The sequence below is a fragment of the Aphelocoma coerulescens genome, chromosome 4, assembly GCF_041296385.1.
Source record: "Aphelocoma coerulescens isolate FSJ_1873_10779 chromosome 4, UR_Acoe_1.0, whole genome shotgun sequence".
Taxonomy (NCBI): domain Eukaryota; kingdom Metazoa; phylum Chordata; class Aves; order Passeriformes; family Corvidae; genus Aphelocoma; species Aphelocoma coerulescens.
Genome location: NC_091017.1, coordinates 62,365,901 through 62,391,798, shown reverse-complemented (window position 1 = coordinate 62,391,798; position 25,898 = coordinate 62,365,901). Strand labels below are relative to the sequence as shown.

Genomic DNA, 25,898 nt, shown 5'->3' with positions numbered 1-25,898 from the left:
ACCTCCTACTGACTTAGGAATTGTACTACTACTTTCTTCCACAGCTGTGGTCTGCTCTGTACTCACAAAACAGCTACAGCACATACATGTATAAAATGATACTAAAACACTGAACTAAAAATAAACCTTGCTCAAAAGAAAAGCAGATTTTTTTTCTCATCCTGGAAATGATCAGGCTGCTTTGCATTTTTCAGTGTGATTTTCAAAGATTTTCATGGTCTGCTTTTCAAATATTGGATTTTTTCTGAGATCATTTATCAATCCATAACATTTTCAGATAAAAAGACATCCATTTTTCTACTGCCTTCAGTATTGTGGAACAGTAAAAAAATTCTGTTAAAGTACTATAATGTCTCTTGAGTTTAACTAACAACACTTAAAAAAATAGAAATCTTCGCTTCTCCAATATTATTTATAGATTTTTTTTCTTTCTTTATTTCCAAATGGTATGTTGCACTAATGCATTTCAACAGCACTCAATTACGCAGCCCGATTTTAATTCTGCAAAAGTCCTCACTTTTGACTCCCCATTATTGGCAGATATAAAGTATTTATGTGGGATAAAAGCAATTATGAAATGCCTGCATTGCCCAAAACACCAATGGCATTTTAAAAAATAGTCTACAACTACTTTTCACCGTCAGTGCAATTTTTTTCCTGTGGAAAATCAGGAAAATAGTCTCTCTTATCCACATCCAGTTCTGCAGTAGAAATGACAGAAGTGAAAAAGAATGCAATGGTGGAGAGCTTGTATCCCACACAATTTAAGCAAACCAAGGAAACAATTTGCTTGAAGATTTATTTTTGTGTGCGTGAAAGAATATACACATCTCTTGAAGAAAGCATGAAAGCACTCTCGTGGTCAAGTTAAAAAGTAGCCTTTTACCCAAAAGCTCATTTACCACATTCAGATGTGATGCTGTGCTTCCAATGGACCTTTCAGTATTGTATGAGCGGATTGTATAGCAGAGAAGGTATTTAAAAAGTGGCTAAAACTGAGTGGAGATGTCACCTGAAAATTCACCGTTCTCATTCTAATCACAGCATACAAGTTAGGCTGAAAAATAAAAAACAACAACAACAACAAACCACGATCTTTTAGGCCTTTTAGTCTTCTTGTCGCTCTGTCTGCAGCAAGCACGGAGGAAGTTTGGGCTGCCGGCGGCCCGTAGTTACCCTGGCAACCGGCAGGAAGCGTCTGCGGTGCGGAGGGGCCGAGGGGAGCGGTGCCGGCGCTGCCCGGATCCCGGCGTGCCCAGGGAGCGGAGCCGGGGGACGGGAGAGGGGCCGAGGGGAGCGGTGCCGGCGCTGCCCGGATCCCGGCGTGCCCAGGGAGCGGAGCCGGGGGACGGGAGAGGGGCCGAGGGGAGCGGTGCCGGCGCTGCCCGGATCCCGGCGTGCCCAGGGAGCGGAGCCGGGGGACGGGAGAGGGGCCGAGGGGAGCGGGGCGGCCCCTCGTGGTCCCGCGGGGCCCCTGGGTGTCCCACGGGGCTCCTGAGGGTTGGGCCGGTGGCTCTGCGGGAACTCGCCGGAGCTTCGCTGCCTGAACCTCTCGGCGGTGACGGTGTTCGAAGCTCCTCATCTGTTTCTGCTTCTGCACTCTGGGAGAGTTGACACTCCGCAGGGTAAGGGAGCAACCTCGCCTTTCAAATCCTACTGACTTCCATTCTGCCCGCCTTTAAGTGACTTCTAGAACCCGAACTGCAGGCTGCACTTTTCCTCCTTTGAAAGATGTCGCTTAAAAGCGTTTTTCCTATTTCTGTTTAAAGTGTCGCTCCTTTATTTGAAGTCTGTCATCTGCCAGTAGATGGGTCACTTCTGTATCAAACCTCGTATGTCGCTTGTTTGATTCACAGCCGTGCTTCAGCCGTCTGATCGCTCTGCAAACACGTGTGACCCTTCCAGCTCCTCACTACGTGTAAGAGCTTTCATCTCTGGAGAGTGGGACCTCCTTATGAAAAGGTCTTTGTCTGCTCAGTAGTACCTCCTTCCCTGCCAGTACATTGGCATGTTGTCCCAGTTGTATTTTTACAAAACCATTATCACTGTTCATTACTCCTATTTTACTTTGTACCAAAAGGCTGACGTTGTTCCTGCTTATTGTCACACTTTTTGTTTACTTTCTCTCATGGTACAACCACTGACTTTTCTGGATTTTGTCATTAGTTAAAACTTAACGTACCTTAGCATGTATCTTGATTACTTGGAAAATAGAGAAGATTAAATACACCTGAATTACTTCTAAATACTTTTCTGAGAAAAATGTTTATGTAGGTATTAGCAGGCTGACTGTATTATGAGCAATTGTACATTTCAAAGGCTGACACTGACAGCAGTATTTTGTGATATGTGCTGCTACTGTCAAGAACTTACCTGGTGTTTTTATAGTATGAAACGATCTTGATTCTTACTTTTCTGACAGTTAAAAATCTGTCTTCTAACTCTAATGTGATTAGAATTTTGTGATAATAAATGGACATACAAAATCAGTAGATTTCTTTCTATATTAATGTTTTTCATTTGATTCCATTTTACAAACAGAATAGTTCCCATAAGTGTCATTTAAGTTTTTGTGTGTTCTGAAGAGGCTTAATTGTCTAATTGTGGTATATTAGTTCTTTTAAAAAGACTTTCAGTGGGGACAGGCCACATTCTGGAAATGGTAGGAAAGAGAAAAAAATATGTACAGTAGGTGAACTGATTTGAATCACTAGTTCTGATTAAATCATCAGTCAAGAAGTATGAATTTAAACTTTCAGTTTTAGTTTTGCTTTGTATTTTAGCTAATTTGCTAATCATTTTTTCACAACATTTAATTATTTCCACAAGTCATAAAGACAGCATATCTACACATGTGCTGGGACCTTATCACTTATCAGAAACAGAAGCAATCCTAAAGATTTCATAATGTAGATGATGAGAAAGGTACCTGACTGGAAATCCTGTTTGGAGAGACGAATTAAAATAGCCAAGCTATACAAGGACTGCATGGTAGCTGGTAGAGCTGAGGGTAAGAAAGTAGCATGGCCAAAAAAGTCTGTCTCTCTGATTCATCCTGATCTCAGTATTTGGCATTTAATCATGTTTTTGAAAAAGGCAGGTGTCATCAAGGGTGATGGCTGGATAGCAAGCACTCTGCTCATCCCTGAGGCAATGTTTGTTTCCATGTTTATCTTCCTGTTATTTTCATCTCTATATAGTGTAATTTCTTTTTCACTATTGGAATTTAATTCCTTATTTACTAAATTGTTTTTTTTCCATGCAGAATATACCACAGCAAAAACTACTGAACACTAATAATATTCAAAACTAGCATTTTCACTCTTTATAATTTTATTAATATTTGAAATCTTGGGATAATTGATATTATTCAGCATAGTATCAGACTTGGTATGTTAAATAGGAAGAGAACTATTATTTTTATTAGGGACACTTTAGCCCAATTACATACATATGCAGTGATGTGTAGCTGGCACATTGCCTTATAGAAGATAAGTGTACTTAAATCAGTATTTAAGGATGTAGACAAAGTTATTTTTGCACTCTTTTTAAAAAAGTACTTTCATTCTTATTATTAAAATTGGAATTCATTTTCTGTGTTTTTTCTTTGCTGGCTTACATTTCTATTCTCATCTCTTATTGATTGTGGTTTGGAGTTTGTGTCCTGAATGTACTAGCTTCATTCCTTCATCCTGGACACTCCTCAAATGGTTGCTTTCTTCTGATGTAACTGCACCCAACCCTCTTTGACTCTGGGCTCTTCTGCAGAGCCCTGTACTGCTGTTTGGATTTCTGTAGGCTGCCTGAAAAGCAGACTGTATCTAATTCACTTTAGCTGCAGGTCTCAAAGAACACAAGTAAAGAGGAGCAGGTTGGGAAATGTGTGCATTTGAAAAATGGAGTAACAAGACTATTACAATTATTCCATGCACTGTGTCCAATATATAAGAATAAGCATTTGTTTCCTAGTGCACTTACTCAGACTTACTTGATTGTTTGTTCATGTCAGTCTTTGAGTCTGGGGATTCTAACCCTTGATATTCTCTCATATAGGAATGAGAATTATTTTAATAATTTTTTTCGTAGGAAGCAATGTTCTAAGAATGTCATCAGGCATCCAAATAAAAACAAAGACTGCAGCACAGAAAAGCAAGACATGTTTTCCAGAATCACAGCCAAAGCCTAGTGACAAGCTGAATCCTAAAACTATTGATCCGGTATGTATAGGTGATGGTGGTTTTGTTTGGTCAAAATCCATCTGTGGTTTGAAGAATTTTCCTTACTCTATGAAATGGCATGCAGGACATGCTTCTTCTGGTCCTATTTTTTTAATAGAAATTAAACTTCCGTTATTAATCATACATTCCTTATCTTCTAAGCTCAAATACCTGAAGTATAACATTGTATATACATTTTTATAAAAATGTATTTTGGTACAATTGTGGCTTGGATGGTAACTGTTATTCTCTATGTACTATTGCCCTAGAAAGAGACTTAGAGCTAAACATTAAAAAGGATTGTTGTTCTTTTCCTTATACGTCTAAACTTTGGCACCTGCTCCTTTAGAGAAACTTATTTCAATTGTGCAATGAAACCAAGAATCAGGTGGCATATTGAAGGTATTCAAGGCTTCATAAAATCTGGAAAATTAATTGCTGGTGAGCATTATTTGAAATTCACAGTTACTGTGACTATGTAATGCTTCAGGAAAAGTTTGTGCTCTTGGGAGAATAGTAATGAAAGACGTTGTCTATTTTATGGAAGTCACGTGCCTGGAGAACTAGCATTGAATGCATGAATATATTCACCACTGGGCCATATAATTTGGACAATTAGTAATGCCACAGGCTTTTTGGAAAGTGAATTAAATGCAGAAGTACTTCACTGATAAACAGAGGCTGAATACTTCAATTTGGGAATCTTTTTTACTTGAAATCTCTTTGCAAGTAGCACAATGACTGAAATTAAGCCATGAACAGAATTCTACTAATCATAATGGAGGTTTAAACACTCAAAAGACAAAAATTGAGATTTCATGGTATTTCCTTCTGAATGTTTTGTGATAATATGTATAATCTGGAAAGCAGCATTGGATGATCATGCTAGTAAATATAATAGTTCATATGCATAAGAAGCATGTATATGATAAAAACCAATTTTTCTCAGCCTTTCCTTGCATGAAGGTCCTAGTGTCCTTCTCCAGTGTCCTTGTCCAGTGTCCTTCCTAGATTCTCACCCAGTGTGAACCTCCCTGTGCATTTCCAGTGCCCTCCCACCATCTTGCCCAATATTTGGTGTTTCTCCCACATCTTGCCACCATACACTTCTGTCTGTACTCAGATCAAGATGGAATTGCAGTAAACGTGCTTTCTGTATGTTTCCAATATAGCAACAAGAGCTTCAGGTAAGTGGGAGTCCTTGATCTGCTAAGGAGAGAACCTGTAAAACTTTAATATTACCATTTACAAGAAAAAATAGAAAAATAAAGCTATTCCATCAGGAGACCACTGATTCTACATTTTTATATATTTTAACAACTCCCCAGCCAGATGAGTCTTAGAAGCTGTTTTCTCATAAGTGTCTCACTTATGTTTTCCACCCCATAGCTGCAGTTCTTTTATTGATTTGTTTTAGAATCACATGATTAAGTTCAGGTTTTGGTAAGCTTCAGTTTTAACATATTCATAATAGCTTTAAAACATTACTGTTATGAATAAATAATGCTTTTTTTTCTGTCCTCACAGTTTGGTCCTTATTCTCAACCATCAACTGCATTTGCTGCTACATATGCTAGAGGTGGCATTCCGTGCAGGTGTGTTGGATTGGGTTTTTATTTTTACTAAATATATTATGAAATACATCTCTTCATGTTTCATTTTTTAGTTAGGTTGTTTGATTCCATTAATTTCTGGAAAAATTTCTAATACTTAACTCTTCCCAGAGCAGAAAGCAACTTGCCATGCATTTGAAATGGTCTCATTTTGGTTCTTTTTTATGTTGTATTAATATCAAAGCTACATTTTTAAAGAATAGTTAAGTATGTGCACACTTGGTTTCCTAAACCTCTTTCACAAACAATTTCTTCAGGTAAATGTGTTTACTTCTCTAGTGTCATTTTAGTAAGTAAACATTTCACAGCCTTTTTTATCTGAAGTTAGTAGTATGACAACATTTTATTGAATATTTCTATTCTGTAGTTTTCAATAATATCAAATATTAACAAAACTACTTCTAAGTAATAGTTTAGGGTATTTTAAGTTACTTAGTTATATATATGCCTAGACAATAAATACTCTAGTGTTTTGTCACATGGATGCAGAATTACTTTACAAAAATATAAGTCATCATTAATAAAATGTACATGTATATACTTGTATAAAATAATCATTAATACATAGTATTAATACATTAATACATTTATTTGTGTCTTAGGAGTAAATAGTAAATTCCAATATGATCTTTTTCAGTTTCAACTGATTTCCCTTACCAATTGCTATTTGAGGAAAATGTTTCTTGATATATGTACCAAAATAAGTAACTTTGCAAAAGGAATATCTTCTGTGCTGGTATGAGAGGCATCTATAATTTTTGCAACTTCTGTTTTCTGATTTCTATGTGATTAGGAGTGGAATTTTGAAAACTGCCATATTTTGGGAATTTATTATAATTGCATTCAACCATTATACATATACACAGGTTGGACTCAATGATCACAGAGATCTTTGCCAACTTAGTTGATTCTGTGATCCTGTGATTTCCCAGAGGAGAGCAGTATGTATTGTGATTGTGTGTACAATGTAGTAATACAACAAACTAATTGGTGATACATTTAAAGCAAATAGTCTTAGCAATAAATTATGTATATGTTAATTTGTTAAAACTTTTTTCTTTATATAGGTTAGTGCATGGATCAGTAAAGCACAAACTGCAGTGGGACTGCCTTCCTGAAACTGTTCCCTTTGATCCTCTCCTTATAACATTGGCAGAGGTAAACTCAATTTCTTGTAACATTAAGCACACAACCATTTCCTAATGGCAAATGTCATTTTTAAACAATCTAAACTAGCTAATTTAGGCTTAGCTACTAGGGAAATATAAAAAAAACCAAACCCACTTGTATGAATGAAAATGGTCAAGAACATTGCTATTTGTAGTTTAATTAGAGCATTCTGGGAGAGCTAGGTAGAGCTGTTTAATCTTCATAATACTGATCAAATGCAAGACTGCATCTCAGATTCCCAGCTGTTGAATGAAATTTGTGGTTTTGAAGATCTTTTGTAAACTCAATTGTTTTGCTTATTTTTGTATGAAAGCCTACCTTGTGAAATAAGAATGCTCTCCTCAATAGACTGAAATAGTACAGTGTAAATAACTGGAAGAGAAATACTATACATTAGGTTGAGGCTTCTGTTTTCTCAGAACCATCCGTGACATTTATCACCAAAAATATTTCAGGTGTCTAAATAAATGTGATCCAATGGCTGAATCCAATGTTGCAGGTAGAATAAAGTGCATACACTAAGGTGGCTTTTAAAATTTTTATTTTATTTCTCTCTTTTTCTGTTTTTTTCTTCTTTGCTTCTATTTTTCCTTTCTTTTTTTCTTTCTTTCCTTTGTTTTCTTTTAAGATTAAACAAAACTGTCAATTCCTAAAGTAACATAAAGCTTCTATTATGTTAAGAAAAAAGGCTTCAGCCACAGGGCTTTAAATCTTTGAGTTTTTCCAGTCAGGCCTTTGCCAGAAGTGCATCTTTGTACTGTCTACAGTGGTGTGGGGTGTCTTTCCTTCCATAGTTCACTTTCTATTCTTTTTTTTCTTCAGGGTACAAAACCCCTTTACAAACATGGCCTGTTCTAGTTCATGGTCTCATTGAAAAAATACCTTGGATTGTTAGATTAAAGGTAGTGAAGTACAAATATTGATCGAATTGGCAGTATTCATAATGTGAGTTTTAATATTCAATGTTCTAAAAGAAAAATTAATTAGAATATTCTGTGTGCAGAGTTGTACCCAGTGGCTCCACATGGTGGAGTTAGTGTACTTTATGTTTTGAACTGATCTGACAAAATCTAATCATTATCTTGCTGCTATGTGGAACTTTTAAAACGTTTTTGTGTAAAAGAAGGCTCACTATTAAGAAAATCATGTTTTACATTTGCAACAGGGACTAAGAGAGACAAAACATCCCTATACTTTTGTTTCCAAGGAGGGTTTTAAAGAATTACTTCTGGTTGAAGGTGCTGCTGAAAAAGCTATTCCCTTGTTGCCTCGTCTAGTTCCAGTCTTAAAGGCTTCATTGGTATGTCTTGCTCTTCATGCAGAGATTTTAATGGGTTTGTTTTTCTTTTTTTCATCTGCTGGTGAGAAATACATGGATAATATTAATGTAATGAATCTATTGCATGGGCTTTTGGTTTGGGGGGGTAGGAATGGTTTCTCTTTCTGTTGTTAACCCTACCTTAGTTTATTAGCTAAATACGTCTCTAAATATAAATTCAGATGGGCAACTTCTTGTATAACTACATAACAGTAGCTATGGGAAAATTTTATGAAACTGTTCTATTAAAGGTTTTAATATAAGCAGAAATAAAAATATGTATTTGTGGTGGGCTTTTTTATATGTCCACACAATAACATCGAAAAAATAAAAACGAGGTGAAGTAAAATGGATATTCAGGAATAAATACTCATCTATTACATGTAACAATTCAAAACATGCTACAAAGGTAAAAGAGAATCACAGAATAAGCGGAGTTGGAAGGAACCCACAAGGATCATTGGGTCTAACTCCCAGCCCTGCACAGCACCATCTCCAGAATATGTCTGTGAGGAAAAGGGAAGAATACATTTAAAGTGTTTGAGGTCATATTCCTAATTTTTAAAATATTTTTAACTCTTCTACGCCATCAGAAAATAAAATGAGATATTGAGAGGTTATCTCTTTTGGATCTTTTTCATGTCTTTGAGAGCCGTTTTCTGGTTCAGTAAGTGTCTGTCCTTTTTATCTAGCTGTGTTTCAGTCCTGATTTAACAGAGATGGCTTGAAGTTTGAAGATTAATTGTGATCTCAAATCAGAGATGCAACAGAAGTTTAGAATTGTATGTTATCACTGTCTTTGGTTAAGCTTGAAGACAAAATTAGATTTATAGTTCTCCAATTAATGTTGCTCATCTGATAGTTTTTATTGTTGCACTGTTTTGGTATTAAGTCTTGTTAAACCTTCTACTGCATAAGCAGTCAATGATTTATAGTTGAAAAGAACATGTTCAGGGCCCAGATGCTGGAGAGGAAAAACAGTTGTTTAAACAAACTTAAAATTTAATATGAGACCACAATAAATTTTTATGAGTCTATTTCTCTGCTAAAGGAAAAGCAAGATAACTAAACCATTAGAGAAGTTGGGTTCCATGGGAGCAGTAAAGATGACAAAGAATTGTAGAAGTAGATAAGAGCCTGATAATTGCTGGCAGGTGACAAAGGTGTAGTTGGCAAGGAACTAAATTAATTGAGGCAGAAGGTTATTGGCTCCTCTGTTTCTCCAACAAAGAAAGTTATCATTATGAATTACATAGAAATTACCTAGAATTCATTACATTTGCAACTAAAATGGTTTCTCTCAATTTCGACATAGCAGCATTTGGAAGGTTATTTCTAATATGCAGTGAAATACTGAAATTGCCAGTGTAGCAAGATATTCTGCATGCCAATTTTTTAATTTCATCAATAGTAAATTATTAGTTTTCTCAGAAGAAATGCAAGGGTTCTGGGGACATTTCATGGGTGCTTTTGTTTTTCACTTCAGAAATATACTCTGGCTTTAAACATGGCCTCTAGATAGTAATAGTCAGTCAGTATTAGTATATACGCACAGTAGTTTTTATGTTTAAAACTACTCCATACAATCATAATGCAGACATTGCAGTTTAGAAAAAATTGTGTGTTAGTCTGAATATTACTCACAGGATTTTCTTTCTTTCTGCCCCTTCTGAAGGCCCATGCAGATGACGAAGTATTTGAAAGAGGATTGGATGCTTTAGTGCAACTGAGTGCTCTTGTGGGCCCATCTCTTAATGATCATCTTAAGCTTCTACTCACAAATGTAAGTTTTTAATGTTGTAATAAAAATCATTTGTATTTTAATGGCACTCTTGTTTACTATAATATCTGCACAGATACGGTGCAGAACTCAGCAGTTCCATGAAAAACATTATTTCATATGGTCCCCTGTGTGACTCCTTCATTCCTATAGTATGGTGACTTACAAAGTTCTAGCAAGGTCCAAAAACTGTTGTTAATGTAAACTGGAGAATAATGGAAGTCTTCTCTCTATTTAATAAAACATCCAGATGTTTTGTTTTGGAGGAAAATTTATTGCAAAATGAGTTTTTAAGTCTGAGTATTTTAACAAAACCATGAACGCTTCTATGCATTAATAGAAGCAAATATTCCCACTTCTTTCAGATGGGAATTCTGCACAAGGAAGTTTTCATTAAATAAGCTTTGAGTGGGATTATGAGAAGTACTTTTATGCCAAGTCATTCTGAGGACATCCTTCCTCTGTAAGACAGGCTTTTCATGTTTTTTTTCAACCTGCTTGCAAAGTGCACTTTTACAGCAAAATAAAAGGACCTTTTTTGACATCCAATACAAAAGAGAGAAACTACAGCATGTTTTTTTGAAGTATTTCCACTACAACAAATCTCTTTCAATGCACATAAAAAAAGTTAACTTTTCATGTGGACAACTTTTCATGACTTTTTAAAGGTGGATATTTCTTTCAAATTTGTTCACTAAAAGAAAAAGAAATATTTTTGTTGGCTAACAGATCAGTTTTCTTTGAATTTAAGTTTATCTTTAGTTAACTTTTTATTCCATTTGCTTTTATTGCGTTCCATACTTTGACATCAGCTGCAAGTTATAAAGTAATGTTTCTTTGTGGCTTTAATTTTGCAAAGGTAAAGTGGAATAAAGTAACAAAATAGGTTATTATTGCCTCTTTGCATATGCTGTACTATATTGTGCAACAAACCTTTTTATTTTACCTTTCCAATAGCTTTTAAAGAGATTAATGGACAAGAAATTTAGAGAAAAAGTTACTGTTGCTTTACAAAAGTTGGAGCAGTATGGTGGAAAGGTGAGTTGATCAGATGATTATTCAGTAATCTGCACTTTTGAATATAATTTTGCCAAAAGAACTTTCATCTCTGGCTTTGTTGCCATGTTCCTGCTTCAGTAGGGCTGGGATACATGCTTGGTGCTCCATTTTCTGGGACTAAATATGTTTCTCAACAAGATTTACTCTTGTAAAAAGTTACTTTTTGCTGTTATTGATGATGCCTGCTGTTCCCACTAACAGCTTATTGTTTATGCCATTTACTGAGGGAATCTGACACTCACATTCCAGCCCACCCTGGTTAATGCAGAGTTTGGATCTGCAGTGGCTATAAATCAAAAAGATGCTTTAAGTAATAGATGGCAGAGGTTTCTTCCGTTGAACGTTCTTTTGCCAAATGTTATGCTGTACATTGTGCACAAAAGAGAAAAGGAGAAAAAGTGAGGAGTAGTGGCTTGGATGTTCATCTAGAAGAGAAAATACTTGCTTTCTTGACCCTATGAACAGTTGTATGTGTTATATTAAATGGTTATTTGAAAAGAATAGCAATAACCTGAAGATTAGGGACCATACATGCAGGCCTACCAGTACCGAGCTTGTGTGCCTGAATCAGTAGGTGCCCAAATAATCAGTAGGTGCCTCTTCATTTTTGTGTGTGTGCTCATATTCATTTAAGAGCAGTAGCAGTGTTTGTCTTACAGATTTGAAAAACATTACAAAAAATGAAGGAGGATGAGAGTTTTTTATTTATATGAAGTGAGACAAGACAAGGAAAATTATGTCTCATCTTAATGTTCTGAAAATTTAGGTCTTAATAATGTAACTAATCCAGTGAGTCATTGACCTCTAATTCTTCTGTCAGTCCCCTGATTTCTTGTAGTCTTACCTGTTTTGTGAGTAGGTCTTCCTGTATGTCTTTTAAAAATACAGTAATAAGATAAAGCAAAAAAAACCTGGAAACAGACTCCTAAATTGTGGTTACAAAGCAATATTATACAATCCAACCAATTAATTTATCAAATTTATTTTATAAGTTAGTTATAAAGCATATGATTCTTACTTTTGTTGGAAGTGCCTTCCAGAACATCACTCCTCTACTTAAAAATCCTTACTATTTCATGTCTATATTTATGCCCAGTTTTAGGTATGATTTTACATGTCCCTTCTTTTGGATGTTTACTCTCCAGCATTAGTTATCACAATGGTGAATTTTCTCAGTTCATTTTTTTCAGCCCTTTTGACAGTAAATTTCTCAGCAAAGATTAACTTTTTAGTTTTCTACTGTTTGATAATAGCAAAGATAACTATGTAAAAGTTGTGAATTATGCAATTTGTAGAGACTATGAGTACTGTCATATGTAGTGCTAGTGCCCCTTATTTTGTTTAAATTTGTTTTGTTTTCTTCAACAGGCAACTGTGGCTATCATCAAATCTAAAATTCCAACCTATAGTTCTATCTACTCTTGAACAAGAAAACTGTAGTGATTTGTACTGTAAGGTGAAGTTAGGAAAGAAACTGTCTGCAAATATCACTGACAGTTATTTGGGGTATGGTACATTCTCTTAAAATAATAATAATTCTTCAGTATGATGGAGAGCAGGACTCTTACCAGTTTGTGAATATGTAATTATGGAAGACTTCTCTTTGTATATTTGCATATGCATTGTGCTTAACAATGACATTGGTTAATGTGCTGTTATTTCAAAGACAGAGTAGATATTGAATCTTACTTTAAATTACAATTTCATTTAATATATCTGCTGTGCTTAATATGTTTTGTATATTTGTGTGATGCAAAATAAATTGGTTGTAATTACTTAAATAAAATCTAATTTGGTGCTAAATTGTATATGTATAGTTGCTTTTGAAATATATAACTTATTTTTTGACACAGGAGAGATGGATGCATTTAGATTCATCAGGACTAGAGTAGACATAGAACTGTGAGCCCTCACAGACTTCTTCAGAGTCAGCTTTTAAAGGTGTGAAGCTGAACCCAGTAAACAGGCAGCATATGGTGCATAGCTGAACTTGCTCAGTGCATTCTCAGCATGATGTTTTGAGAGCCTGGAGAGGCTCTTGAGAATCCAGTGCAGTGGCATCAGGTTGCTCCACAGAGCCACAGCAGAGGTTTTGCTCAGCTCATTAGTCTCTGTTAACTTTGGGCCTACTGAATGGGAGCTGGATGTAACTTTGGAGTACTTACACTGTGCTCCCTTTGCATTGAGTTCAGTAATGTCACAGATATGCTTGGGACTTGCTTGTGAATTCAGGTCCAGACAAGTTAATAAGCTTCTGAACGTGGAAGCTATAAAAAATATGAGTTAAAAACAACAAAAAGAGTGTACAAGCCAGCTTACCTGTCAAGCTTTGTAGGGTACAACATTTGTCTGTGAATGTATTTGAATTTGATTCAAATTAGATTTGAATTTGACCCTATTCAGGGTCATGTTTTATTTGAGTACACTGTGAGGGAGAGTTAACTGGAGTAACAAAATTTGCACAGAATGTTTTCCCCTGAGGAATATTCAATTCTGGCATTTAAAGTTGTTGGAAAGGATGTCTTTTGTCATAACAAGATGCTGATGCATAGAGTATTAATAAAAGTCTTTCATGTGAAAGAAATTACAGAAGTTTTTTTAAAATTACCACAGCCTGACTAAAATTCACTTCAGGACCAATCTCTGCCAAGATCAGAACTGTGCTAAGTCAAGATAAATGTATTTATGCTTTAAAAAAATTTTATTTCTTCAATAAGCATTTTTGCCAGCAGGTATTTAACAACTCAAAAAATTGATCATGGTCCTTTTTTTCTTCATGTCTACTTTATTTTTTTTTTTTTTTTACAAAATGTGCACATTTAGTTTACACAAACATGCTACAGCAGATTTCAGGTGTACATGTATTGTACTACTCTTATCCTACACTGGTGATAGCAGAGCAGCCTTCAGCGTGCCTCTAACATCCCATCTCTACACCAGAATAGATACCTGATTTATTTTTACAAAAGAATACTTGTAACCTTCTTTCTACTTCATTAATCCCCTTTCACATTTTCTGCAGCAATGTCACAATGAAGGTTGGCCTATCTGATAGCATTTCACCTATTTTGAAGTATTGGCATAGACTCTGTGGACAATATATCTTAAAAATTACATGGATGGAGGGGCAGTGTTATATTTTATATGCATACTTTTTTAGAAGAATCTTTCTAGGTTCAGAATTAAGTAGCTCCAATCTTAATGAAGAAATGATCTTAAAAAATGTAATGCATTTATCACATATAGATGATATATAGCTAAAGTTTTCATTGTTTTCTTGGTTCTGTCTCATAGTTAAAGGTATTACAAAAAGCTGAAATGGATGTTAGCCTCTCTAGCAGTCATTTAGATGTTACTACTTAGTGATGTTCATTCTCAGCACTAAAGTGGGATGGCAGTTTCAAAAGTTCATGCCTTTCTCTTCATTAAAGGCAGAAGGACACATACTTAGGAAAGCAGTGTTAGGATCCAGTTAAAGTTTCTTCATGAAAAATTAGAAGTCAGAAGATCCTTAATTTTAGGCAAAGAATTTTGCAGACACATCCAAGAAGAATTAAAAATACAGTATGTAGGACTCCTGATATTCATGTCATGATAAATTAAGTACAGATTTATTAGGTGAGATTGATAGAAGCGTATTCATATTTTTTAGGGAATAAAAATACCTATAAGCAATTTTTTCTTTTTTTGTTCTGTAACATCTTGCTCTCAAGTTATCTGTTTAGTTATGTTTGGGTTTGTTGGGGTTTTTTCTGAAGAGAAAATCAAGTCAAAGTTGGAAGGCAGTTGTAGCAAGATGTGCATTGCACATTGATTATAGCATTTTAACTCAAAAGATCATTCAAAAATGAGGACTACACCGTAGAAATATGAGAAGAAAACAAATTGTAATGCCTCTGTATAAATCAGAAGCTAGAGATTTAAGAAATATGCTTCAACACCTGGAGTTTAGTCCAGTACAAAAGAGTAGCAAAACTAAGAATATTTATTTAATCTCCTTGTGATTTTCTCTATTTTGACTAGGGGTTGGAATGATAATAAGGGTGCATAATGTCAGTTCTATTTTGTTTGCGTTTGTGGTAAGAACTTGATTTTTCAGAACAATCCTGTTAACTAAGTAGCCACTGCTGAAGTGCTAAACTGTATAATTTAGAAAGGATTTTTTGTTGGGAAGTTTATAATAAAAAATTTACTTGCATAATACATGTCTCAGTGTAAAGCTGAGTAACTTTATTTATGATAAAGTGGGAAATCAATTTTTTAGATAATGTTGCAGAATAGCTTGTATTTTTCCATTAGTTGTAGACCTAATGTCTTCATTAAATCACATTTTCAAAGAGCTGCATGGATCGCATTATATTCTCATCCTGTAAAAAAAGACAACACAAAACCAAAAATCATACACCGTTACAAATGTAGTTGGCATATATCTATACTGAAATGTGATAGAACATTTTAGTTAATTGCAACATTTTTTTCAGCTGGTTTGGAGAAATGGTTAGCAGAAAAAGGCTGTTAATGGATCCATGCTTATATAAGTTTTTCTATATATTAATGAAACTAAAACTACTCTGTCAAGAATACAATAGCACGTTGAGAAAATTACATCTGGAACATTTCTGAGGTTATCAGTTTATATTCAGTATAACAGAATACACTTAGACAATAAATAATCATGGAATAGTGGTATCAAGTGTGAACCTGTACATGTAATTGCTAGTCCTGTGCGTAGTACATAGGTTCCTTTTTGCAATCCTAGGGCTTCTGCTGCATAGTTAGGGATAACTCTAAGAAAAATAGACTGAAGTGTGCACCTTTGCACGAGCCAAAATCAGTCAGTTTGACAAGTATCACCACAACACTCTTCAGCTCCGCAGTTGAGATTTTCTGTGTGTTCACACTGAAAGATGGTGACTGCTTCTAAATGCTACTTCTGCTTTCTGATTGCTTTGCATTAGGTAATTTTTTAATAAAATATTAATCTTTCAAGTTCTGTATTATACTGATGCATCACTCTCTACTCCAGGTTTTACCAGTAGGTAACACTCAGCACAGCAGTCAGCAAAAATTATTTTTCTTTGTAAGCTTTACCTTCCCGTGTATAGAAGAGTTACTTGCAATAGCCCATATTTGCTGGCATTTCTAGATCAGCAGTTGTTTGCACAAAACAATATATATACACAATACAAGAGTTTATTACATGCCCATTTAGCATTTGTTGGTCTCCAATGTAATGATCCTACCCTTTAGTACTTTCTTCAGAGATAATATAGCCATCTTTAATTCTAGTGAATAAAAAGACTGAATAATTATTTTTGGATGTTTCATGAAAGATGTGCCTCAAAAAAACACTTCTTAGAAAGGTTATCTCAACAGTATTCTTCACTACTGATAAGTATGTGAGATTTTTGTACATTAATCTTCCAGTAACACATGTTCAGTATCAATTTCCAGTTAAATTATTCACTCTTCAGTCTAGTGGGTGATTTGCTTTGTAGAAAATGACAGGTCTGAGTAATTAGCTTAATTTATGTTATGAAACATGCACAGTGGGGTTTTTTATCTTTGATTCAGTATGTCATCTCAAACGATGCTGCTGTAAGGAATGATCTACGCACTACTTTGTACAATAAAATAACTTAGGGAAGCAGTGATAATGGAATTTCAAAAAATACACTATATAAGCTAATGCTTAAAAAATCTGTATAGTAAAGCTATTATATTAAATTACTGAAAGTTAAATTCTTCCTCACTTCATTGCTTTGAAACATCAATGAACCAGTGAATGTTACTGTTGTAAGGTTAAAGTTCGGTTTGACTTAAGTAATTTGTCATATAATTAGTACAAATGTTTTTGTATATACACTGGCAACTACGCTCAGCAAATGTGTGAAGCAAAGAACACGCTCTGAATTTGCAAAGTGTTTTGACACTTCCTACCAATTTTGTTATATATGTATTATCATGAATGAAACTAGTAGTTTTCTAAAATCAACTCCGTATTTCTGAGGTTGGCTGCTTCTTTACAGAAGACTTCCAATGCCACTCCCTTAGTCAGTCAGATGGGAAGAGTCTTCACAAGAAAATACAGACTTGTCATAATATTTAGAACATGATGAGTTATGTAGCGTTTTTTCCCATTAAAAAAAAAAATAAAACAACCAGAAAACCCCCAGATGCTTGCATTGGAATTCCTTGGCAAGTGTATATTTTTCATTTGACTCTTTTTTCAGTACATTTTTCTACACAGATTTTCATCTTAGATTTGTTAAACACTTCCTAACTCAAGACAAAGGGAGGTGTTAGTGCATATGAGGCATTGTCCATATGAAGCACAAAGCTGGATGAATGAACTTTGGCAGATCTGACCTACCTTTAAGCCAGTTTTTCTTAGGTTTGAAATGGTTTCTTTGCTGTTTTCAGGCTAACCCAGACCATCAGCATTGTATATGGAAAAGGTTACTCCTGCAGAAAACACTTGTGCCAGAAGCCTTTTTCTCATTTTCAGAAGGACCTAGAAGTCACTCCCCCTGACAGTCACCTATGCCCTGTGCATGCCCTTAGTCCTTGTCTCTGTTCTTCATGGTGCTGCTGTAGATATGAAGCAATGCCAGACGATTTTCCACAAGCACCAAGCAGTGAAAGGAGGCAGGTAAGGAATTGGGACGTGCCCAGCTCTTGAGGTAGCCACACTACTGTTTCTCAGGACCTAGATATACTCTAAGGTAATTTATATGAAGCCAGACAAACAGCCACTGCTTTCTGAGACACAGTCTGGCATGTCTAGGGCAGCATCGTCCATTTCTCCTGTGGGAGCGGGAAGAATCCTGGAGTCTGGATGGCAGACTGACATTCAAACGCATGTGGGATAGGGAGGGCAGGGAAATGAGGTCATACACGTTCCCTAAGATAGAGGAAGGATGAGGGGAAGCACCGTTCTACTCAGATCTTTCTACCCAGTGGCCAGAGAAGACAGTGCTCAAAGCTTGAATGCTTTATAATTCCCTGCATAACTTTTAACACTTTTTGAATGGACAGGCCATTCTTTGCAGTGGGACTGTGAATTAAGAGCCTTGAACCAACTGTATACCTCAGGCTGTACAGTGCCGCTGCATTGATAGTTGTGCCAAACAAGTGCTCAGCACAACGCAATTTTAAAAAAAGGTGCACACATGTAAAATGAGTGTTTAAGAACACACCAGAGCCTCTTGATGCTACACAAAAAAAATCTCAGGAATGTACCCCAGGAACCTGAAGTACGACCTCTGTTCAAAGATGTTTTGCCATGTTCCTTCTTGCTTGTAAAGTAAGCATGCCACACTTCCTTTAGTTATTGCAAAACAGCAGTAAAAGGGATGTACTTCTGCAACTCACTAATTTGGCTTCCAGCTCAGAGGAATGCCAGTTCTCAGAGACTGCAAATCTTGCCTGAGGTAACCTTCAAAGAAAGGCTCCTGCAGCCTTTCCCTGGCAGAACACACTTTTGGTCTATTTAAAGATTCAGACCTTACCTTTTTAGATCTCATACCTATCAGGATGTTAAGAAAAGGGTTTCCTGCAGCTGTCTTTTAAAAGCAGCAGCCATGTTGTTTTGTAAAATAAATAATCCTGAAAAGAGCAAAGCCAAATTAACTCCTGAACTCAGTTTCTTGAAGGACTTTGATTGACTAGTCACTAGTAGGGTCCTGCAGGGCTCATCCTCAACCAGTTCTCTTCATCTTCATTAATGACCTGGACGCAGGACTCAAAGGAATACTAACTTTGTGGAGAGCACTAAACTGGGAGGAGCTGTCAACTCACTCAAGGTTAGGGAGGCCCTGCAGAGACACCTGGAAAAAATAGGGAGATGTGCAATCACCAACCATACGGAGTTTAACAAGGGCCAGTCCTGGATTCTGTGCCTGGTGTGGGGCAATCCTGCTTGTGTGTATAGACTGGGGAATGCAAGGCTGGAGAGCAGCAGTGTGGAAAGGGACCTGGGTGTCCTGGTCAATGAAAAAATGAACATGAGTCAGCAGTGTCCTGGCAGCCAGGAGGGCTACCAGTGTCCTGGGAGCATCAGGCACAGCATTGCCAGCCAGGCAAGCGAGGGGATTGTCCCACTCTGCTCTGCACTGGGGCGGCCTCACCTTGAAAATTGCAGTTTTGGGTGCCATGATATAAGAAAGATAGAAAGCTATTAGAGAATACTCAAAGGAGGCCATGAGGATGGTAAAGGCTCTGGAGGGGAAGCTGTACGGGGAGCAGCCGAGGTCACTTGGTCTGTTCAGCCTTGAGAAGAGGAGAGTGAGGGGACACCTCATTGCAGTTACAGCTTCCTCGTGAGGGGAAGTGGAGGGGCAGACCCTGATCTCCTCTCTGCGGTGACCAGTGACAGGACCTGAGAGAACGGCCTGAAGTTGCGTAAGGGAGGTTTAGGTTGGATATTAGGAAAAAGCGCTTCACCCAGAGGGTGATTGGGCACTGGAACAGGCTCCCCAGGGAAGTGGTCACAGCACCAACCCTGACAGAGTTCAGGAAGCATTTGGACAATGCTCTCAGGCACCTGGGGCGATTCTTGGGGTGACCTGCACAGGGCCGGGAATTGGAATTGATCCTGATGGATCTTCCAGCTCAGTGTATTCTGTGATTCTATGAATCCTAACCCCAAACCTCATTTCTAAAACTAAATATCGATATAAACATTAATTACACACTTTGAAGCACAGAAGTCTTAAAAGAAAAACAGTTCTTAATTGTCAGAGAGACAAAAATTTAGGCAGCAGGACACTTTTTGTATCAAAAAAACCATTGAAGTTAAAAGCAAGGGAAGGTGAGATAAGCAGCATGATGACAGTTGTAGCATTCTGTAGCATTCATTGTATCTCCATCATTTAGCAGTTTAGAAAGCATCTCTCTCACATGTATTCTGAATACTTAGAATAAACAAAATAAATCTAACAGACTTGAGAAACTGAATTGCACTGGATAAGGAGCAGGCAATTCCTTACTAAAGGTATTAATTTTCTTTGTAAATGAATCACTCAGCCCATCACCATAATTGCTGTCATATGCAGATTAATGTGTCATTTAACTTCCGGAATGCTACAGACCTCAGCTGGGAAATTAATCTCATCTCTGTTTCTGATCATCACACAGAGTTAGCAGAGCAAATGCCTTTTGTTGGTACTGAACAAGACTGACAAGCTGGAACTACGGTCAGTGCAACAGAGCACTGCTGACAGATGAGACACTACCCAGTGCCCGTTGCTAAGGATCCACAGAACAGCCATGGTTAGCAGAGCTCTTGGCTCTCTTTCATCCCCCAAAATCAGTGGATTAAAATCAAACAAAGATTCACTTACTAAGTAGCTGTGCTCATAAGAGCAACTCCAATGAATAGCTACAGATGCATATAAAAACAGACTGCTTCTAGAGCATCTTTGAGCATCTAGAGATTTCCGTATTCCAAATAGTTAAAAAACTATCACTCAATAAATGCATTTATCTTGACAGTCTTGTTATCTTCTGTCTCTTTATTACTCTATTCTTGACATAGAAGGTAAGAATCAATAAACAAAGGTTATAGTGCTGGTCTCCATCAGCTTTGTATTAATCAGTCTGCTGGGCAAGGTATCAGTAGACCACTACTACGGCTTCTTATATTTCTCACTGTAACAAATAGTGTCAGGCTTATTTTCTGTATCAATTTACATAATGTAATCAAGCCTATCGTATTCACTAGGTCTAATGTGATGCTTTACTACACTCAACAACCTTGATTATTGGGGCGTCCTGTGTAGAGCCAGGAGTGGGACTCTGTGATCCTGATGGGTCCCTTCCAGCTCAGCAGATTCTACAGTTCTATGAACCTCTTATCATACCAAAGGCTAGTCATCCTTATTTTATCGTGTTTCTTTTTCTTACAATTTTTGTCAAATTAACAGGATTTCCTTAAATTTATGAAAATGCATCTTACCTTTCCTCATATCATATACTGGTCTGAGAATAAGCTGGTTTCTGAAGAGCAAAGGAGTGAAAACAGGCTGTAACTCCTTCAGAGGTTCTCTATCGTGGCTCTAGAGGCCAAGAGCTACCCACAGCAGTTGAAAGAAATTAACAGCCACCTGGGTAGTGTAAAGGCTTGTGGCTGATAATCACAATCAGTTCTCAGCCTTGCCTTGAGAAAACTTGTCTGGTGTTAACTCTTGCCATCCAACACTTTGCAAGCCCCTTGCACTCTCTTTTTAGAAGGCCTCACTGCTTATAAGCACATCACAACTCACTGCGGAACTCACCCACGGGTGATAAATTTTCAGACAATATTATTATTGTCCTGATTATAGGCCAGTTGTGACAGGACTGTATGCCCCAGCATGAGCAGAAGATAGAAATAAATATTTAGCTGAATGTGAAGAAACTTTTTCCTATCAAGTGCAATACACTATTAAAGAGAGAAAGGATATTGGCACAGTTTTCTAATAAGCAGTGACAGCTTGTATATAACAGCTCTTCTGCAGATTCAGGAAACAAATTGATTTACACTGTTTGGTGTTTTTGTGTAATGGTGTACCTACATACTCTACCTCGGGAAAATGCTGTCTCTGGTATTCAGATCACCCTCACTGACACTCCAGAAGTCTGTGTAGAGCTATGATAGAAATAACCAACAGATACGTGTTCAGTACTTAACACTGAGTACTTACTTTCTGGCAGCTCTCGATGAATTCGTCTATGGTAACTACTCCATCCTTGTTTTTGTCCATTTTCTGTTAAAAAAAAAAAAAAAAAAAAAAAAAAAAAAAAAAAAAAAAGAATGTATGGGAATTGAGTTTGTGTGGCCAGGCTTTGGTAGCAGGGGGGCTACAGAGGTGGCTTCTGTAAGAAGCTGCCAGAGGCTTCGCTTCCCCCATGTGCAGCAGAGCCAATGCCAGCCAGCTCCAGGACAGACCTCCTGCTGGCCAAGGTTGAGCCCATCAGGAAAGATGTACTCTCTTGAACCCTTTGCTATATTTCCTCTCCCCTGTGCAGTTGAGGGGGCAGTGAGAGAGAGGCTTTGGTGGGTGCCTGGCATCCACACAGGGTCAAACCTCTACAGTATGTTTATCCTCCTGAATTCCTGGGTAAAACAAGTCCTTTTCATTATTCATTTCAGTTACATGTCGGCCCAGGAACAACCAGTCCAAAAGTCACAGTAAGTGATATACTGGACTATGCTTAAAGAGCTTGTTAAAACCAGGATGTAATGAGTAGATCTGAGAAACTTGGGATGGAACCACAGAGAATAAAAAGGATTACAGAATTGGAAGGATATGCAAAACTGTTATAGCAATGAAAATCTTTCTGTACCTGCTCACAGAGCAGTCTTTTTGACTTCTATGTTACCCAATCTACCTGGAAAAATGTTTCCACATGTTGTCTAGGTGCATCTTCCTTGAGAACAGGATAAGTGCATTTCCCCATCATATCATATATTGCTTTCATGATATCAAGCATTTCCTGAAGAGGAAAAAAAACTTATGTTTCTGCAATGTAATGTGCATTGTAGACACTGCTTTAACTCAGAACACATAAATAATTTTTAGGATTTGCATTTTAGAATAAAATTTTGAAATTCACCTGTTATTTTTTGACTGAACAGCTTCAAAAAGGAACTACTTAATTCCTAGAAATTCTAGCATCTGATTTCAGCTTTCATAGATGTATGATTTTAGTTTCAAATGGTTTTAATATGTGAAAGTTCATTGATTGTGGGAAGAATCTCCCAATGTCTTATGAATAAAAATTAAAAGGGAAATAAGTTCTGTAACAGCAAGTGAATGGCCAAAGCACATCAGCTTCTTAAAACTTGTTTTCCCTAGAGAAAATCAAAAACACCCATGCACACACCTGCACTTATGCAGAGTCCTCCTTTTATATCAAAGTCTTTGAATTTTATTGAGTGGCTTGTGAAAATTTTAATAATTACAAAAAACAAGTCATCTGCAGTATGCTAAGAAATTATTCTTTAGATTACCCTTTCATAATGATCCTGAAGTGTTTCCTAAAAGTGTAAAATTTAAGTGTAATTTATATATTTGCATAAATCCCACTTAAAAAAACCCCTCCATATATTTTGATGAAAGCACTCATTTAGTCCCACTGTAATTTAAGTATATGTTTGAATCCTTACAGAATAAAAGAGGTAGGAATCTTTATAAATTCTGTTTCAAGTAAAAATTATTAGAAGTAGTTTCATAAAATAAGTAACAATTATTGCCCACATACTTAATTCATTTTTTTGTCCAAATATCCTATGAATCTATTCTAGGGACTGTATAGGTTGAAGCCAACCATTTCTGTACATGAAGAATTCTGAACTTTTACAATTTCTGCAAAGATTTTCCCCTTTAAATGTTCATATATGCATTTAAAATGAGATAATTTCTTTAATTTTCAGCGTGTCTAACTTCATAATATCTGATAATTTGTTAAAATGCTTAATTTGACAATGAAACCATTCTTCTTTCAATGCAGGACTTACCTTTACAACCTTTACAACCTTTGCTTTCAGTGACTACAGTAAGAAGTAGACCTTACCTCTTTAGTTATATATCCATCCTTATTTATATCATATAAATTGAAAGCCCAGTTCAGTTTCTCCTGTACTGTCCCTCGGAGTAAAATTGAGAGACCCATAACAAAATCCTAAATAGACAAAAAGTCTTGGTCAGTTTGGAATTGAGCAGTTTTTCACAAACACTCAGAAATCCAGAATAATGCATTTGTCAGAAGTCTGGAAAGATGTGTTGTTCCAATTTTTTTTTGCTTCACTGACTGTGTTAATGATTGCTGGATTAATAATCTAAGAACTATTTCCTACACTCATAATTAATAAGTAAATTGAGTAATTTTCTATAAAGTAAACTATCATTTACCATTAGTGGTTGTATCCTCTGAAATGCCTAATGTTGCACCTAAGCAGTTCCTGTTGAAGTTAATACCAGGAAAAGCAATCCCCATGGTTTAACGGTCCAAGAAAAGCTTAAGTGGCAGTTAGATTAATCTATGGACAGGAGATCAATTTGGGGAGAACTATGTACTAAGGAACATTAAATTCTTGTAAAATCTGTACCTTGTTAAAGTGGATTATGTGGTTCCCAGATCTCTGATATCAATCTGCTGCAGTCAACAATTCAAACTTCATGTATGATGCTGCGCACCTCAATTCTTACTGCTTTTATTGGAAGTATGATAGGGAATAATAAATATATTACATGTCCATGTACCATCTTAATGTTTCTGTGACCCACCAATGCTCTATTGCTACAGAGCTATTGCATAGAAATGAATCAGAAGGCTTTTGAGATTATTTATATATAGTATTTTGTTATAGATTTTTGTTCATAATAAATACTCTTTTGACAGCACAAACTTCATTTACATTTAGTGAGCATCTTCCAGATTGGAGAAAATATTAACTCCCATCACTTCTCTTCTGTATTTCTTAGCATGTTAATATTTTGTAAACAATAGCTTTCTTTTTCCCTATCCATCTCCTCCACCTCTTTTTATTTGATAAGCATATGAACCCATAAATATATGAAATTGCCTTCATAATAGGCTGAGTGGAATATGGCAAGTGCTTATATTTAAATGTGCCTTTCTACGTTGCTGGCAATGACATACAGGAAGTCTTAGAGTAACATTAAAGCAAAGACAATAAAAGCTGACCTATTTCTTACTTGCACCAGCAAGGTTTTGCATTTTCTCTAACACAGGAACAATGGCAAAGTCTACACTGAGGTTAGACATGAATTACAAAGGTCTGGTGTACCACATGGTCAAATGAGTATACCTGATACAGTGAAGTACACACAGATATCACGGCCTCAGATGGTCTAGTAGGCACAGACAGCTCTTCACTCTTTTTAACAATTCAGTTGGCATGCTCTGGGTTTTCTTAGTCTGTCACAAATTTCTGTCTTATTGGTATATGTGCCCTTTGGGGTAAATGCATGAATCTTGAAAGAAGCTTGCTCATCTTGTCTTGTCTACATCTCAATGACTAATTGAGGGTCACAGGGTTAAATCTCCAAACAGCTCTTTAACAAGGTACTATTAAGCATTAAAACGTTCAAGAAATTCAGAACAGATTTGATCACATTACAGCATTAACAATTAACCTTTTTAATTCAGTACCATGTCTTCAAATCTTTTCTGCACTGTTTTACATTCTTGATGTAGCTTCTTCTGAAGTCCTGTGTGAAGGCCCCCAGGTGCATTATTCTCTTAGATTATATGTAAGAATTCCGAATTTGTATTTAATTTGGCACAGCAATATTTTTGAATTTATTTTATCTAAAATACATCCATTTTTCTTTTCCTGTTCAATTCTCTTTGTTCCTTTCTGTGATGTTAGCTGGCTTCCTAGAATCATTTATTTCCCCATTTCCAAGGCTACCCTTCTGTCATTGATTTTAAAAATAAAACCCTTTACTTTATATTGTTTTTCATGGGACTGGGTGTTCTTAAAAAGCAGAGACAACTCAAAAACCTTCTGGGTATGTGCTCTAAACATTGCAGCAGTGAGTCATCTCCTTCCATATTGCATCAACATGTTTTGGGATCACACATAGTTCAAGTGCACTGCTTTTGTCTGAGTGTTGTGCAGGAGTCATCTCAGGAACAACAGAAAGGATTTATTGTAATAGGAAGTTGTGATGAGTTGGATAATGACCAGCTAGATGGGATGTCTTTTCCACATACTTTCAAGCAATTGA

General features: G+C 36.4%; 2 protein-coding genes across 19 annotated transcripts in view; one reads left to right on the top strand and one right to left on the bottom strand.

Moving 5' to 3' along the window:
* The first annotated feature begins 1,369 nt into the window (after positions 1 to 1,369).
* PACRGL (parkin coregulated like) lies at positions 1,370 to 12,941 on the top strand. Of its 5 annotated transcripts, XM_069012200.1 has the most exons (10): positions 1,370 to 1,625; positions 1,857 to 1,918; positions 2,830 to 3,010; positions 4,087 to 4,217; positions 5,745 to 5,812; positions 6,898 to 6,988; positions 8,166 to 8,300; positions 9,994 to 10,101; positions 11,056 to 11,136; positions 12,526 to 12,941. In XM_069012200.1, the coding sequence occupies exons 3-10, from the start codon at positions 2,914 to 2,916 to the stop codon at positions 12,580 to 12,582; spliced, it is 768 nt and encodes a 255-aa protein (XP_068868301.1). In that variant the 5' UTR covers positions 1,370 to 1,625; positions 1,857 to 1,918; positions 2,830 to 2,913; the 3' UTR covers positions 12,583 to 12,941. The 5 variants fall into 5 exon arrangements, with proteins under 5 accessions (XP_068868301.1, XP_068868302.1, XP_068868305.1 ...); XM_069012201.1 differs by lacking the exon at positions 1,857 to 1,918; XM_069012204.1 differs by lacking the exon at positions 2,830 to 3,010 and having other exon boundaries at positions 1,372 to 1,625.
* Positions 12,942 to 13,941: 1,000 nt separating this feature from the next.
* The window catches only part of KCNIP4 (potassium voltage-gated channel interacting protein 4), a 399,406-nt gene continuing 387,449 nt past the window's right edge, over positions 13,942 to 25,898 (bottom strand). For 11 of the 14 annotated variants that reach the window (XM_069014342.1, XM_069014346.1, XM_069014339.1 and 8 more), the window contains 5 exons: positions 23,716 to 23,823; positions 22,531 to 22,635; positions 21,843 to 21,905; positions 18,669 to 18,765; positions 13,942 to 15,524 (listed from right to left, as the gene is read on the bottom strand). In XM_069014342.1, the coding sequence (XP_068870443.1) occupies positions 18,697 to 18,765; positions 21,843 to 21,905; positions 22,531 to 22,635; positions 23,716 to 23,823 (345 nt within the window). In that variant the 3' untranslated portion in view covers positions 13,942 to 15,524; positions 18,669 to 18,696. The remainder of the gene's footprint in view (positions 15,525 to 18,668; positions 18,766 to 21,842; positions 21,906 to 22,530; positions 22,636 to 23,715; positions 23,824 to 25,898) is intronic. The other 3 variants (XM_069014341.1, XM_069014340.1, XM_069014338.1) reach the window with 1 other exon arrangement.

Coding starts and splice junctions, on each gene's coding strand:
- PACRGL (XM_069012201.1), top strand. CDS start 2,914: ATGATGAGAAAGGTACCTGACTGGAAATCCTGTTTGGAGAGACGAATT. Junction 8,301..9,993: donor CAGTCTTAAAGGCTTCATTG/GTATGTCTTGCT, acceptor CCCCTTCTGAAG/GCCCATGCAGATGACGAAGT. Junction 10,102..11,055: donor TTAAGCTTCTACTCACAAAT/GTAAGTTTTTAA, acceptor CCTTTCCAATAG/CTTTTAAAGAGATTAATGGA.